Here is a 16,961-nt window from a genome sequence, read left to right on the forward strand (position 1 = left end):
CGGAGACTTCCAGGAACTGTCAGTGTCATCAGAAGTGTCAGGGTGACTGGCCAATGGTAAGCATGTTAAGCCTGTAGAACACTGACTGGCTGATGACGGTCACAATTTTAACCATATCAACTTGTCCCTAATTTTCCCAGTTTTAGCTGTGCTGACATGTCAAATTTCAGCTTGATTATACTTGTGGATGATGATATAGTGACCCGTATAAGAACTCATGAATGAAAATCAAAACGCTAACTCAAAATTGTCTCTCCAAGTTGTAGTAAAAATAATTATAACCCACAATGCAGCGGCATAAAAGCTATATAGCGGAGTCAGTGATAATTTAGTATTATTTGATTAATAATTAATTATTTAATTAATTTTGTTAAGCTCCATGTTTGGACTCCCAATTATAGCTTGGACATGTAGGTCATCATGTTGGATAACTTTACATATTATATAGCAGAATTAGCTAGAACTAATTATTATTAATGAATTATGCTCATTGACCTGCTGTAGGTTCTTAGCTCTGAAATTGAATCTAAACTAAAAGTATTAATTCCGTACAAGAAAGGTACACACACAAACAAATAACCAAGGATTGGTTTTATCACACAACTGGTTTATCAAATGTAATATCAAATAATGAATATTGATTATACATTAATATAATGAAAAGGATTACAGTGATACATGAGGGAGCAGAGCACCAATCTCCTGAGCTATGAAATAAATAAAACCATGTGACCTTACGTTTCTTCTCTCTCTACATTTCCTTTCTATGTTCTGGGTTTGTTGTGTCTGGAGCCTGCTTGAGGAGACCAAGACTGTTCAAGAGAGAGACATAAGAGATCTGGAAAGCTTCAGAAGAAGCCTGAAGAGCTGAACTCTGAACTGAGAGCTCTCTTGAGAGAGACGGGCTCTCCCTTCACTCAGAATTCTCCTTGAACTCCGAGTCTAACTAACAAAATAAATAAATAAATAAATAAATAAATAAAATAAAAAACCCTCTACGGACTTTTTCCCACCACTGGGTTTTAACCAGATTTTAGGAAACCTGCCTGATTAGTCCTCTGGGATTGAGGACTGGAGCATCTCTTGCTCCTGATTGGATGTTTCCTGTACCCAATTTATAACACTTGGCAAGACAAAGACTTAAGGAAAGTTCCTGTTGAATGAATATCCAAGAATTTTGAATCATACTTTTCAATATAAGATATTATATGTTAACACAAAGTAATATTATTCAGACAAAACCATGTTTTACATAATTCTTAACCAAATAACACACAGAGTATATGGCTACCTTGTTTGCTACATAAGTTCATATTAAAACATGATTTTAAACACATGTAAATTAATTCCACCCGTTTTGATTTTTTAAATGGAATTCATTTCACACAGTTGTACCCATATGCAACTGTTCACCAGGTAAACTTAGGAATTAATGAATGTGTGATTCTTTGAGTAAATGTCCTCTCACACATCTGTTAAAACTAAAAGTGGAATATTATGTGACTATGTGTGTCTCTTTTGCATTCCATAGAGTAGACCTTTAAGACCTTGTGCCATAAAAGGTCCTTGGAGTGTGGTTTACGACACTTCTCTGGGTGTTATCCCTTGTGTGATGAGAAGAATGACTGAGAGTGAAGAGAGGTCTTTCGGCATAATAAGATAACTTTCGGCATATTAATGTCCCAAAAAGTCAAATTTCTTATTAGAAATTAATACATATTCATCATACCACACTACAAAGTAGGCTCTAAGTTTCAGCCAATTTGAGGATTATGGGTGTTTAAGTAAGATATGGCGCAAAAAAAAAAAATAAAAAATAAAAAATTATTAACAGATATAGCATTTCGTGCAATTGTGGACGTCTTGATACCACAAGAAGTTCACGAGAATCTAAGGAGTAAGGGCTTAGCCCTTCTAATTACCATTTTTGTTGGTTATAAGCTCATGGACAAGTACCAAGAAACTGACAAATGAATGAGTTACAAAAAAGTACTTCCTATGAGTCCCTGTGTACCAGATACAGGGGCAAACATGTTGCCCTTCATTGTATAGCACTTCCTTGAGGCTGACTGATTTGGCTCAAACCTGTAACTGTGCCTTAAATGTGGATGCACTGTATCAATTATGACCTTATCTTACTGTAATCATCAATGGTTTAAAAACTGAATGTAGTAATATTTCTATTTTGATATTGAAGACATTATCAGACTGAGAGGGACTTAATTTGGAGGCCAGAAAACAAAACAGTACAGCAACTCACCATGTATTCTGAAGGGGCAATGAACTCAATAGTTGCATTCTGCACCTCTGGTCGTTTGTGTGGCTCTCCATATGATCTGCTGACAGGATTGTACATGAAGTCCTCAGGAACTACAAATCCAAAAAAAGTACTTAAAAAACTTGCCAAAAGACAATATAGCTTAATGCATGAGAGAAGTACTCTGAATATGAGGCATTCATTCAAGTTTCAACCATGCTCACCATCATTGACTCGATAGCACAAGTTGCACTTCCACCTTCTCTGATCCAGGAAGGATACAAATGGATTGATATAGGTTCTACAGGAACGACATCTTACTATGGTGCTGGATGTAACTACAGGGAGCTGCTGCAGAGACAAACCAATACTGTTGTATTAGAATATTGCATTCTACTGTATCAGTACAAAATGCCCTGCCAAAAGGGGGAAAAGGGGGGAATAACTGGCATAACACTGAAGACCACATTACACTTAACTCTCCATTTTTTCAGCTCCACTGACTATACAGGAGCACTCTGTGTTTCTACAATTTCATAATGCAGTCCGTTTGTTGCCATGTTCTGAGGTCAGAACAACCACGAGACCACCTAAGAGCAAGTATTATTTGTCTGGTCACAGCACTGCAGTTACAGTGACGTGGTGGTGTGTCAGTATGGGTCGTGCTGTTACAAGTGAAACAGACACAGGAGTGCTACAGTACCATTTTAAACCAGTGTCATCAATGGACAAAGTATAGTCCACCAGCTAAAAATATCTAGTCACAGCAACCTGTAGGCAGCATCCAGTGACCATTGATTAAGGACTAGAAGATGATCAACAAAACACACAACAAATAAACCTTATACATTTTAGATTCAATATAATAGTATCATTTAGAAATTTGAAAACAGATTACATGATAATGTAGTATATTTTATTTTAAATAATTTTTTGTTGTCATTTTAATATACTTAAAATATGTTCACGTTATCTATAAATATAAGAGTAAATAAATTTTAAAAGTCTTGGATAATGGAGAATTTTCTGGATATGACTTTTTTGTTTGAAAAGTTTCTCATTAACATCTGAATTTCTGATGTAACAATTTTTGCCAGATAAGTTTACAGAGAAAAAAGCCTTCATTTGCTGATTTGCATTTTTTTTTTGCTACTTCATGATCAAACAAGAAGACAGAACAACACATTGGGTAATTTAATTAAATTGCTTGACTTACTGAGAGATCTTTAAAAGGGTGCAACAGCAAGCCAAGGGGCAGTTTAGCTTTGTTTAACAGTGATTGTGTCTGAGGGATGCTGGTAAGTGTGCTGCGGAAGACCCTGTGGAAAGATAAGAGCAATGTAAAACAAATAACATTACTTTCCAGCATACCATTTAATAATTTCTTGAAATATATTTCTCAATTTGCCTGTTTAGTTATATCAATCTTTTAACTGCAATGGCTACATTTGTTACAAGTTTTTATATTAAAAAAATTTCTGGTTTATAATTACTCTGGGCTGCAGTTGATTTTCTGCAGGTCCTTTGGCAAGCAAGGTTTTGGGATGGAAACAGGTCCAGGTGGCAGAATATTACGTTCCTGCAGGAGGTTGACCACTCTCAGGGCTTCTGGGATCTGGGACTGCAAACTTAATCCTGCCAAGGATGGACTTAGTTGGGCTGGACCTACAGAGGGCTAAACATATGACAGGAATAAATACTATGGCTTTCTTATATTCTCTGTGGTCAAAGCACAAATATAATTGTTCTTTGATTTTTCATACCAATTTCAAACTGCAACATCAAGATGACAGGTTCTTTTATGTATATATATATATATTTTTTTCTGGTATAATGGATGACTGTACAGTTATAAGAACTGCATCATCAGTGGACATGAGAGAATCAAAAGTAAGTCCAGAAACAAGATGGTGGTGGTCATAATATTCTAATAATTTTCTGAGCCTAATATTAAAGCTCTCCCTGAAACTTGTACTTAGCAAATTAAAAGATTCTAATTCAAATAGCAAAACACACAGAGATATTATGATATTAAAAAAATTAAAAAAAAGATTTTTCCTTTAGCCACTTTGTCATGCATATAATTCTACTCCCTCTCAAAAATGAGTACTTGCATTTTACATTAAATTCTTGTGATTACATTGCATAATAAATAAGCACTATAAATATAATTCCATTGTATTGATCTTACAATGATTAGTTGATTTTTCAAATATAAATATACAGCATTAAAAGCTTCAGTCTTCCAAAACACTCACCCTGATTAGGCTAACATCTGATAAGATAAATCACCTGCTGGTATTGTTGAGGAGGTGAGCTATAAGGCTGTGTTGGAGGGTGCATAGGCAATGGCTTGGGCACATGTGGTACACTCTGGTAACCAGGCACCAGTGAATGGTAGACAGTACCAACTGGCTTGCTCATCTCTCCTGGTTGAGGAGGGTAAGGACCAACTGCTACAAAGAGAAACAAAATGTCAGAACACCTTTAAATTCTAATTCCACAGGAACAACATGTAAAATTTTATCATAAAAACATATCCTGTTTTACTCAATCAGAAATGTGACTTAGTATCAAAAAACGGGTATGTACTTTTTCACTGACATATGTATTTAAATCTGCATTTTGAATATTTGAATTATATTTATATGAATTGTTTATATGGCATTTAGTATACTTGAAATATTAAATGGTATAATTTATTCATTTAAATTTTAACTATGCTTTTAAATAGTTAGGTGGTTGTGAAATATTTAGATAAAAAACAAACAAACAAAAAAAACAACTAAATAAATCAGTTTCAAATTTATGTCGGGGTCAAACACTTCTTCTCAGGAAAAGTAAACTTCCATAGAGCAATCGGACACAGCATTAACCAATCACAGAGCTCTCACTCCCAGCCCAATTCTTGCCCTAAGCTGTACTGATATTTTACAAAATGGAAAGTCATGGTAATGATGCAAATTACAGCCATATTTTCTTCTATATTGTCTTCACATGTACAGAATTCTTGCTTAGTTCTTCTCTTTGTTTGCCTTTGGATTTAGTCCTTTTGGTCTTTGGAGTATTTCTGGGGCTTGGTCTCAGCTTGTTTTTCTTGTTTTTGCTTTGCCCTTTTTATAATAAAATTGCATTCCCTCCCTGGGGGAGGGAGGAAACAAACAAACAAACAAAAAAGCACGAAGGAATGCTGTCCCGTTGTTCCCTTACAGACATAATTAACTACGGGGTATACATAGCACGTTATATTTTTCTACAATACAAATGAATTTGGGGCTTAATTATGAAAACTGTGAAACATTATGTACTTTACACATAAAAAGTTTTGATTTTCAGTTAAGAATAAATTACTTAATCAAGTAGTAATTTTCAAGGTCATTTAGGTGTTCCACCTCTTGCTGCTTCATGTACCACGTGTAGTACACGTACTAGAGTTTGAGAACCACTGACCTAAAGAAATAATCAGAACAGTAGCTCCATCTCATGTGGGCAGATCTAAGGACCCAGCGAGCAAGCTTAGAATCTCTCTCATTCAGTGGCTCGCTTAGAAATCCTCTATGACTCACCAAGAGGAAGTGCTTACACTCATTCTGAAGCTCTCGCTTCAGAAAAGTGAGCTCAAAAGCACAAGAGCTAGAAATGGGAACACTGGGTAAACCCAAGGACCTTACCAGTCCCAAGATTTAAGCTAACAATTTAGCCATGCTGAGCTCCATATATTTAAGCCTTCTAAAGGAAAATAACATTTTTAAACTAATTTATTGCATATGTTTGTTTTGTTTAATTGCCCAGTAAAACCTTTTCATTAAGGCTGATTAAAGCATGTGAAACTTATTCCTTGGCCAGAATAAGTCATCACATCTTAGATTAGTCAATAAATAAATCAGATAGGGATCACCAGACTCTACATAGATTCTGAAGCTAGTCAAAGCCAATTAGCCACCTGCAGGCTCTGGTCTGCTCTCCCAGCCAGGACCACTACATCACCTGCTCATCTGGAGTCAGGAACGTCAAACCTTACTCAAACTGGAAAACACCTGAACTACTCCCCGGAGGCAACAGCCCAGGCCTCATAGCAAGGCCCATTATGCAACAACACGGCTGAGGCGACTGTTTGTGTCTCAGCACGAATCACAGCCTACAGCATCCGTCTCCACGGAAGCAGATACGGCTCAGTGAGATTGACCGAATAGTATGTCCATGGCATGCACTGTTGGGTTTCCATACAGGCAGTTTATAGTGTAGAGAAGTAGTGAAAGTAGAAGACAAAAGTCTTTATATATTATTTGTTAACCTATGTAACAAACATCCTATTTAACAAACATATTTTTAGGGGGAAAACACAACGCGGATCTGAGATTAGGTTTCTGACAAATAAATATTGCAATATGACTAATTGGCTGCCACACAGCTTCAGGGATCTGGGGTTGTGGGTTTAAGTCCTGCTCGTGACTGACTGTGAGGAGTTTGGTGTGTTCTCTCATGTCCACATGGGTTTCCTCCAAGTGTTCAAAAATGTGTCAAAGACCCGGAGCGGGACTTAAACCCCTAACCCCAGATCCCTGGAGCTGTGTGACTGCGACACTTCCTGCTGTGCCACCATGCCACCCTTGCATGAACATGACTAATTTAAAGTATTTCCATGACTGTGTGTTAAAGTACTTCAGTGTTGAAAAATGAGCATATAGGTTTACATTCTTCTCAGTGCTTAGTCACTGACCACTATAATTACATATCTGAGATTAACTGAATTTGATAAACAGCTACAAAAGAATGCATTGGACAATGTTGCGATGTTGAACAATGTTATATTTACATATGGCCTACATTTTTTAAATGTACATTATTTAATTTGTGTCACCTAAATAAACTTGAAATATCTGAAATAACAAATAAAACTGTACCAAGTGTTTTTAAAATAAATGCAAGCAAATTTTCACTGTACCTGATTTTGGGACATTACTGGCAGAGGTGGGTGGTGGTCCTGGAGACTGCAAAACATTACAGATAGGTGGTGTCGGAGTTCCAAAGCTGTAAACTGTGGTGGTCTGACTCAATCCTGAACTTGGAACAGGGCTCCCTTTATTGACCATGTGTGCATGCCCATCATATTGCCAGGTTGTAGGTTGCTGAAGATGTTGAGAAAAACTGTCTGACACTGGAGGGGTTGATGAAATCTGTGAATGGGGTGATTGAGACATCCTGTGGTTATTCACTGCAGATGTAATGGGTGCAAAGGGATGCAAAGTACCCTGTGGCGGGCTGCTGGGGCTTTGGTATGGGCTGAGTGGGGAGGGTGGCTGGTAAGGCATACAATTGTTTTTTTCTGGACCAGGAAGCAATGTAGTTTTCAAATTAGTCATGTTGGAACCATCTGGTCGGGTTGCCATGTACCCTTGAGTTGAAGGATGAAGTGTTACAGGATTCTGTAAGGGACCTGAGGATTAAATGGTTACAAAAGATTAAACATTTGCTAATCATATTAAACCCCACATCTTAATCTTTTGGTAAACAAACAAACAAGACAAGAAGATATCTCATTCCATTGTCTTCTGACTCAGAATCACCTGTTAACCAGGCTGTAAAAAAGTAGATGTGTTACAAAGAGTGCCATCAGAACATCTGGAATCTGGATGGTTACAGGTTTAAAAAAAAAAAATTCAGAATTCTTCACATTTGCTACCTCTAGAAGGCTCTGTGGGAAAGCAGAACAACAGGTTGAAGCTCCACCTTTTTCCCTATGTGACTATAGACGTTATCAGGCCTACACAAGGTGCAGTGCAAATGGTAAGGGCAGTGCCAAGAAGCAACAGCATCTCAATGGTGGAAAGTTTTGAAGACTGTGTCTGAGCCAATTCCGCAATTGCATCCATCTCTGGTCTGCCCTTTAGTGGAAGCCTCCCCTTTCAAGCACAACACATGAAAAATTTTATTCAAGATGCACACATGCTTTTCCACCAACAAGGTGGATTTGGAACGGTTCTGCACCTTTCCACCGACATGTACTGGTTTCGCGAACCAGAAAACTTTGCTTCCAGCTGAAACAAACAAAAGTAATTTTTTTAGCGTATACCGTGACATCATCCGTAGGCGTGTCAAAGTTCAGTAACTCAAGAAATAGCTCAGAGGCTCAAATACAGCATTTGAGCACAGTGGTCATTTACAAAGTTTCAGGAAAGAATTTATATACTGATAGAAATGGACTGCCAACAGCATCATTAATGCACTCAGAGGGCCAGCAAAACAACTATGCTCTGACTGCAGCACAAATTTTGTGGCTGCATTCCGAGACCTGGACATGAATGTATCCCCACCACAAGTATAGGTTGAATGAGGTGGGTGAATTAATGAGGTGCATTTCTGTTCTTGCAAATACTTTCCCCAAGACATTCCAGTCTTCTAACTCAAAATCACCTGTTATATATGTTTTATACACCCTGGAGGGGGTGCCAGTCCTTCACAGGGCGACACACACATTCACTCACAGACTCACACCTACGGACACTTGAGTCGCCAATTCAACTACCAGCGTGTGTTTTTGGACCGTGGGAGGAAACCGGAGCACCCGGAGGAACCCACGCGGACACGGGGAGAACACACTAAACTCCCTCACTCGAAGCGGGACTTGAACCCACAACCTCCAGGTACCTGGAGCTGTGTGACTGCGACACTACCTGCTGCACCACCTAGTCACAATTTCACATATTTAGTTTATTTTATGCAAAATAATGTTTTGTTGCTGTGATGTAATTTTAAATAAAACATTTTTTAATGCACTTCGAGTTCATTTTTGATGGGAAAATATTAAATACAGGTCAATATTTTTTAAAACTTAAATAAATTTTTTAAACTTCATATTTTAATTACAGAAAACATAAGACGTTTATCTAAAATACCTTTTTATAACATTAGTTTTGTTGATTATACAGTAGATTTTCATTACAAACTATTCAGATTTAAGTATATTAAACTCAAAACTGAGCTGAACGTAACATTTGTGCACTGTTTTAAATGTACTCAGATGGAAACCTGTGTATCCTCTGCATACTTGTTTTAACGAGTATGGTCATTTTCAAAATCTTGTAAAAAAAAAAAATAAATAAAAAAAATACTATGGAATGTATTGATATATCCCCCATCTTTAGATTAAGCTGAAGTCACGTTCATGCACCTACATCAGAAGCTTGTGCTTACATCACAGTATTGCGATATGGCAAAAGTCTTCTCGAATTAAAAAACATATTGCCCCTTGAGTACGCTATCCTTTCTCTCACAGGCTGCTGTTTCTCCAACATCTCATAACTGTCTTTCTGCCTTCACCTCTATTAAACCTTCCACAGCCTGTCAGATTATGTCTAGATCATCGTCCTGCTCATCTCAGCTTGATGCTGCTCCTACTTCTATTCTTAAATCTGCTATTTCCATGATATCTGTACCTGTTTTACATTTAATCAACGTGTCTTTCTCTCTAGGTACTTTTCCATCTTCCCTTAAGGTAGCTGCTGTCATCATATTAAAGATATCTGGGTTAGATCCGTCCTCTCTGGCCAATTACAGACCGATCTCTAACTTCCCCTTCCTGGCCAAAGTGATAGAAAGAGTAGCCACTCAGTTACTTGAATTTCTATCAAGCAACAATCTATATGAGCCCTTTCAATCTGGTTTTCGTGCTATGCACAGCACTGAGACCGCCCTTGTAAAAGTCTGTAATGATCTACTGCTATCAACAGATGCTGGATTTCTTAACATCCTGGTTCTTCTAGATCAATCATCCGCCTTTGACACTGTTAATCATGACATCCTCATTTCCAGACTATCATCTGTTGGTATTACTGGCCTAGCCCTTAATTGGTTACAGTCTTATCTCACAAATAGACAATATTACGTTGCATTACGATCTCATAAATCATCTATGGCCACCGTTGATCAGGGTGTACTCCAGGGGTCTGTTCTTGGGCCTCTCCTCTTCATTACATACATTATCTCACTTGGTCAGATTATCCATAATCATGGTGTTAATTTAACTTTCACTGCTATGCTGATGATATTCAGATCTATATCTGCACTGCTTCTCCCCCTGCCTCTGATACAGATCCTGTATTGTTGATTTAAAACTCTGGCTGCACACTAACTATCTAAGACTCAATGCTGATAAAACAGAAGTTCTACTAGTTGGAGCCAAATCATCACTTTCTCATGTTTCTAATTTCTCTGTTGACATTGATGGTGCAGCTATCAATTTGCTCCAGGTTGTTAAAAACCTTGGCTGTATTATTGATTTCACACTCTCCTTTGAGTCTCATATCAAGTATGTCAATTAAACGGCATTCTTCCATTTGAGTAACATTGCACGATTACGCAACATGCTTAGTGATAATGACTCTAATATGTTGATCAATGCCTTTATTTTTTCTCAAATCGATTACTGTAACTCCCTTTTCTATGCCCTCCCTGTCTAATTAATTAACCGTCTCCAGTATATCCAATACCCTGCAGCTAGAGTTCTTAAGTCTACCAAGCGCACTTCACATATTACACCTGTCCTCCAGCAACTCCACTGGCTTCCTGTCATTTCACATGTATAATATAAAATTCTGCATCTAACCTTTAAAGCTATACATGGCTTGGCTCCTTTTTACCTTTCTGATCTGATTCTCCCTTACCGTCCCTCTTGCATACTTAGATCGACCAACGTTGGACTTCTTACTGTCCCTCAAACCAGACACTTAACCATGGGTGGCAGATCCTTTACTGCAACTGCTCCTAGTCTTTGGAACACTTTGCCTCAATCTCTCCGTCTCTGTCCTTCACCGTCTTCCTTTAAATCTCTGCTTAAAACTTTCCTCTTCTCTTTATCCTTGTTCATTTTTTTTCTCTCTCCCCCAAAACTCTGTAAAGCGTCATTGGGTTTGTGAAGGGCACTATATATAAATTGAACTTAATAATAATAATAATAATTATTATTATTATTATTATTATTATATTATCACCACGCATAGGCACAATAGTGGAGATAGTGAAGAGAACCCATTTCGTTGGTGTTCATCTGAAAAAGAATCTCCATAACCAAAAAAGCCCAGCATTGTCTCTACTTTCTGCAAAGTCTGAGGAAAACTGTTAAACTGGTTTGTGAAATGTATTGTTTGGATTCCAAGGGCCTGCAGCAGATAGTGTGGACAGTTGAGAAGATCATCCATGTTGCTCACCCCTCCATCACTGACATTTACAACACACACAGTATTCACAAAGCAGCCAGAATTTTCGTCTACTATCACACACACAATCTTCACTTTCCTACTATCTGGAAAAATGTACAAAAGCAACAATTTCAAATTGTGCAACAGCTCCTTCCCCAAGACATAAGACTCAATTATCAAAAGTCTGAAAACCCACTCTCACACACCTCCTAACACTTTTTTTCCTCATTTATTCACTTTAAATACCTGCTGTTTAAACTGTTTAAATTGCTGCTATCCATCTTCAGCTAAATTTGTGTACAATGTTTACATATCTGTCCCTATCAGCAATATAAATATGTTTACTGCACTGTATTTCACTTACATCACTCCTACTCAACTGTGACTGGTCAAACGGAACCATCAATCCACCCTAGTATTTACTGTTTATTGTTATTGTACTTGTCTTGCTTTGTTGCACATTTGCACTTGTGCAGTTTAGTTTTGTAGTTTGTAGTTTTGTTGAAGTTATTTTATGTAGCACCCCGGTCCTGGTCAAATGCTGTTTCGTTTCACTGTGTACTGTACACAATTTATATGTTTCAAATGGCAATAACAAAACACAAGACTTGACAAGACTGAGATCAGGACCTGGGCAAAATATTAAAATTGAAAGAAAAGCTGACAAAAAAAAGTTTATTTTAATTTAATGTCTATAATATGAAAGCAGCCCTGTGAAGGACTGGCGTCCCCTCCGGGGTGTATTCCCGCCTTGCGCCCGATGATTCCAGGTAGGCTCTGGACCCCCCGCGACCCTAAATTGGATAAGCGGTTACAGATGATGGATGGATGGAATATGAAAGCAGGGCTCCACACTAACTTTTCTCAAAACCACCCCAGAACTCCTAAAACTTTGTCAGCTACACTCAATTGAACATTGAAAACCATACCAAATTATTGATTTCTTTTGTTGAACTCACCATCTTTTCCATTATTTCCTCCATTTAATTTCTTGACCAATCATAAAAATATGAGACACCAGATGCTTTTGGTTTATATCGACTATGTATTTTATATAAATATGATTTCAAGGAATTAAAAAGTATTTGCAAAAAAAATTACAGTTCTGAATATTTTTGAACATTCATTACCCCAACACTGCAATTATACCCAAAATAAAAGAGAGTAAGTGAAAACAATTTTTAAGGCCAGGGTCAACTGGTCAGCCAAGACATCTAGCATTGTCTCTTATCAAACTATGTATTATAAAATGTTCTTGTTGTGAAAGTTGCAAAGTCTACATCACATCAAAGCAACTGCCCTCTTTCTGTGCATTTCAGTATTAAAGACATGTACATACTAGGGGTGCACTTTTTACCTTCGGATACTGATGTTTCATGTTCAAGTATCAGCCGATAACGAGCACCGATACTGACTCCATCTTAACTACTAGACAGATGCCTATACATCCAGATATTTATATTGCTATACTTACAGATTTTCTTTGCTAAAGCAGTGTTCTGTATTGCTAATAAGAATTGCTAATAAGATAAGTTTGAATGAACCTAATTTATGTCTTTACTAACTGCACATAAAATTTTAAGTCTCAGAGCCATTAAAAAAAATTATAAATAAATATTTCCACAATGCAGTATCAAGTACATATTATCAAGACATAGTCTAGCCTGACTGAACAGTTTTTACACATTTACAACAGTTTTTTATGAGGATATTTGTCACGACTGTGAAATGCAATTTATAAGGACTGCGGCTGACCTGTGCTTCTATGCGGTTGCTTGACTGAAGTCAGTGTTCTTTGGCATACTTTAAGCTGGGGTTACACTACACAACATATAGCCTGATTTTAAATATTTTGCCTCGAAACTGAGTTACAGACCAGTCGCAGCATATCAAGCGTTTGATGTTTTCGACTCAAATTTGGATGTAGTCGTGTAGTGTAAACTCTCCACCAACTATAGGCTGAATGAGTCCCTTCAACAGCCAATGAGAATGGACAACAGAAAGAAAACACAGGTGTGTGCAGTGGAGTGCTAGTGGAGTACGGATTAAACCCATTACTCCTCACTGCAGAGACAGAAATCCACTCGGTAGGGTCGGAACACATCCAACTCTGCCCACATCCAACATTCTTCCTGGAAGGTTAGGTTTAGGGTAAGGGTTAGATTGTACTACGAGGAGCCAGTTTTAGTCTTATACAATGACAACACAATGAAGGAGGAACTGGATCACATTCAACTCCTCCCTATGGATTTCTGGTTCTGCAGGGCTGACCTTCTCAATTAAACTGTAAAACTATGAAAAACTACAATATATTACAGAGTGCTGGATGCACATGTCCCCCAGGGACAAGTAGTACCTGAGGGAGAAAATGGTGGACCACACAACAGGCTGTTACAGCCTTGTTCACACTGAATTCTAATTTTCCATTCCACCTTAAATGACACAACACTGGCATGTGCTTCAGTGCTGTTTCTGAACCATTTAAGGTGGAATGTAGCCGCATCTATGTGCTATTCTACTAATCTCCAGTGTGTAATCTGCAGTGCGTAGACACTGCGCCGATTATGTTTTCCCATCCATGACCTAAAAACATTTATACATGTTTTTTTATTTGTGGATCTACACAAATAGCAGCACAAACAATAACTGCAGCAAGTTGTATGTCTGCGTTTGTCTCTAAGGAAACATGAGTTGCATGCTTGATTTGGGAGTTTGGGGTTGTGTAATGTGCATGGTATATTTCTAATCTCTGTAAAAATCAACAAAAACAATTGTGTAGTGTGAATTCCCAGTCTGTTTATAATCTGCCCCAACTTTAAATTGAGCTGCATCTAGCAGCATGTATGTGCGTCAGTATTTGATTCATGTGGTGTGTCCCGTAAAGTGATTGGTGTACTAGATGTAGGGAATAGTGAGTAGTGGTCCATATTCTAACACAACTATGGTATCAGTGCTCTCTGTAGCTGATACCGATACCGTGTTTAAGTGCCAGTATCGATGCCGATGCCAAAACTGTATACATGCTTGTACAGACACTATGTCCAGGAAAGTTGGTGCACAGTGCAAAATGCATCTTATCTTAATACGTAATTCAACTGTTAATAATCTTTATACTTAATTTCTGAAGCTTTATGACATTTTTAACAGCTGAGCCATCTGGCCTGTGACACTTGTTTATTTTTTTAAAAAATAAACTTTTTTTTTCTTGTCATGATCATTTTCTTCAATTAACCTGTTTCCCCCCTCAATTTTCAGTGTGAAATTGAGCTAATTCACCAGAATATTATTTCTTTTTTACTCTACCTGGGTGCCAGTAATTACACAGGGGACTGAAAAAGAGCATCTGAGTAAACTGAAAAGACTTACAAAAGACTTTTACAAGGTATGTTTAAACATACATGCAATTGTCAGAAAAGCCACAGCTCATACTAGAACTTCAGAAGAACAATAGATTTCTATTGCAAAAAAAAAAAAAAAAAAAAAAAATCAAACATCACTATACTCACTTTGCTTTGCATTATGGGGGAAATTTTAATTTAAAACTGACTTTAATTAATGAAAACAGACTGGAACATGATAGTGAAGATAACAGAAATTTATAAGATATGGGTTTCTGAGCGAGTAATTTGTTCCATTTTCTTTATTCTTTCTTTATCAAGAGTGCCATGAATGTTTTTACAAAAAAATGAGTGTTTACAAATCACATTCAAGAATCAAGTTCAAATTACTCCAACTGTAATTTGATTAAAGAAATCTTAGTTAGAATATTTTATACCTAACCACATTCCAAAAGATATCTGTATTGAATTTTAGGGGCCTAGCAGAGAGTACAATTATTAATAAAATAGTAATCCTATTTGCATGACAAGGATTGTAATTAAAGGACTCGCGGGCCACGTAAAATCGCCCTTAGTTTACTGCCACAACAGCACTATCAACTCTTAACTAAGCGACAACCAAGCAGTCATCTAAAGCTATGATCGTCAATTCAAAAATATGTACACTGTATTAGTTTTGAAAAAGTGCAATGTGAGAAATCTAAACTACATATTTAAGCTTCTTACTTTTCAAGACAGCCGACTGTTGCAATTGCCCTGGCAAATTTAAGTCAGCTCACTTAAATAGTCTGAATTATGTCTAGTTCCTACCACGGTGAGTAATAAACTTCGACACTACAAACTACTCGGCACAACAGCTAATATTTATATAGTAAAAGTCCTTCAACATATTACCTGGCTAACTCTACAAAGCTGCGTTATATTTTAGCTGACGGGAATATTAGCACTGAACAAACCAGGTCGTTTTTTTTTACGCTGTCACAGAAATGTTACGGTTCTGAAGGATCTAACGATTGAGTCGTCCTCTCTGGTTTGGCAGGTCAGGTTAACATTAGCTAGCCATGTCAAACTGAAGATTCCGTTCAAATAAAAGTTAACTCTATCTCAGGTAGGGTACTTACCGTTTATATACGACGCCCCCCCAGGCCCGTTTTTAGAGTTATAATCACGGTTGGACATCTGGAAATCGGAATACCCAGCTGAAACTTGAGGTGTTTCGTGGGAGATAAGTTAGCTCACGATCCAACGAAACGAAACAAAATGGAAAAAGCAAAGAAGCGGCGAAACAAACCACGTCCCAGCTTGACATACAAGAAAAAATGAGTTACAATGTGCCTCCCAGATCTACAAAAGACACACTTATCAAAGTCCACAGCTAAGAAAATTTGTGAAAATACGATTGTGTAGTCATTGCTGTCCGCTCAGCTGTGTCCCTGTGCGAATCATCACTCTGTTCACAGGAAGCGGCGGCGCTCAGGATAAACTGCACTCTCAGCACCAGGCATGCGCACTTAGTACACGTGGCATTTCCTGTCGCTTGCACGTTTGGAAGCGTACTGGAAACAACTTGGAATATTTCTGTTGAGATATCTAAAACGTGGGGTGTATTATACAAATCATAATTTCTCAGTTTAGCGCAGTGGTTCCAAGTTCCGGTCCTGGTAGCCACTGGGCTTCACAATTTAGTCGTTCGTTTTCTCCCAACACAGTTAACTAAAGACATATTAAACAACCCAGTGTCAAGTTTAAGTTGGTGTAATGGAGTGAGGAGAAAACTACAACCCCAAAGAGGACCAAGACTGAGAATCACTAGGTAACTTAAGCGCAAATTAAAAACTGTCCATTAAGAACAGAGCTGGGAGAGAGATTGATAGTCCTCAAATTTGGGCTTAAGTTAGCTGGCTGGCTGAGAAATCCTGTTTTATGTAATGCCACTGTTCGAGATAAAGATGGACAAATAAAGTAATTATTTTCATATTAACTGTATATAGATATATAGGGCCTAGCAAGCATGTCTGTCTTATCTTTGTTCCAGTGCTTGCAATGCAGCTTTTTTGTTTTTTTACAATGCAAACAGCATTTCACTTGCAACTTTTCATGTGTATGACAATGCATGTGACAAATAAAATTTTAACTCTTTGTGTATATATATATATTGATTTATTTATT

At 37.5% G+C, this 16,961-nt stretch overlaps 1 protein-coding gene across 4 annotated transcripts in view; it reads right to left on the bottom strand.

The window, feature by feature from the left end:
- sec24a (SEC24 homolog A, COPII coat complex component) overlaps nucleotides 1-16,234 on the bottom strand; it is a 38,758-nt gene extending 22,524 nt beyond the window's left edge. Inside the window, exons 1-8 of one of the 4 annotated variants that reach the window (XM_066646081.1) lie at nucleotides 15,914-16,234; nucleotides 7,509-7,694; nucleotides 7,203-7,415; nucleotides 4,550-4,713; nucleotides 3,751-3,932; nucleotides 3,474-3,576; nucleotides 2,482-2,608; nucleotides 2,261-2,370 (exon numbers count right to left, since the gene is read on the bottom strand). In XM_066646081.1, the coding sequence (XP_066502178.1) occupies nucleotides 2,261-2,370; nucleotides 2,482-2,608; nucleotides 3,474-3,576; nucleotides 3,751-3,932; nucleotides 4,550-4,713; nucleotides 7,203-7,415; nucleotides 7,509-7,694; nucleotides 15,914-15,971 (1,143 nt within the window). In that variant the 5' untranslated portion in view covers nucleotides 15,972-16,234. Of the gene's footprint in view, nucleotides 1-2,260; nucleotides 2,371-2,481; nucleotides 2,609-3,473; nucleotides 3,577-3,750; nucleotides 3,933-4,549; nucleotides 4,714-7,202; nucleotides 7,695-15,913 lie in introns of all 4 variants that reach the window. The other 3 variants (XM_066646079.1, XM_066646080.1, XM_066646078.1) reach the window with 3 other exon arrangements.
- Nucleotides 16,235-16,961: the final 727 nt, after the last annotated feature.

Source organism: Hoplias malabaricus, chromosome 15 (assembly GCF_029633855.1).
Source record: "Hoplias malabaricus isolate fHopMal1 chromosome 15, fHopMal1.hap1, whole genome shotgun sequence".
Lineage (NCBI taxonomy): Eukaryota > Metazoa > Chordata > Actinopteri > Characiformes > Erythrinidae > Hoplias > Hoplias malabaricus.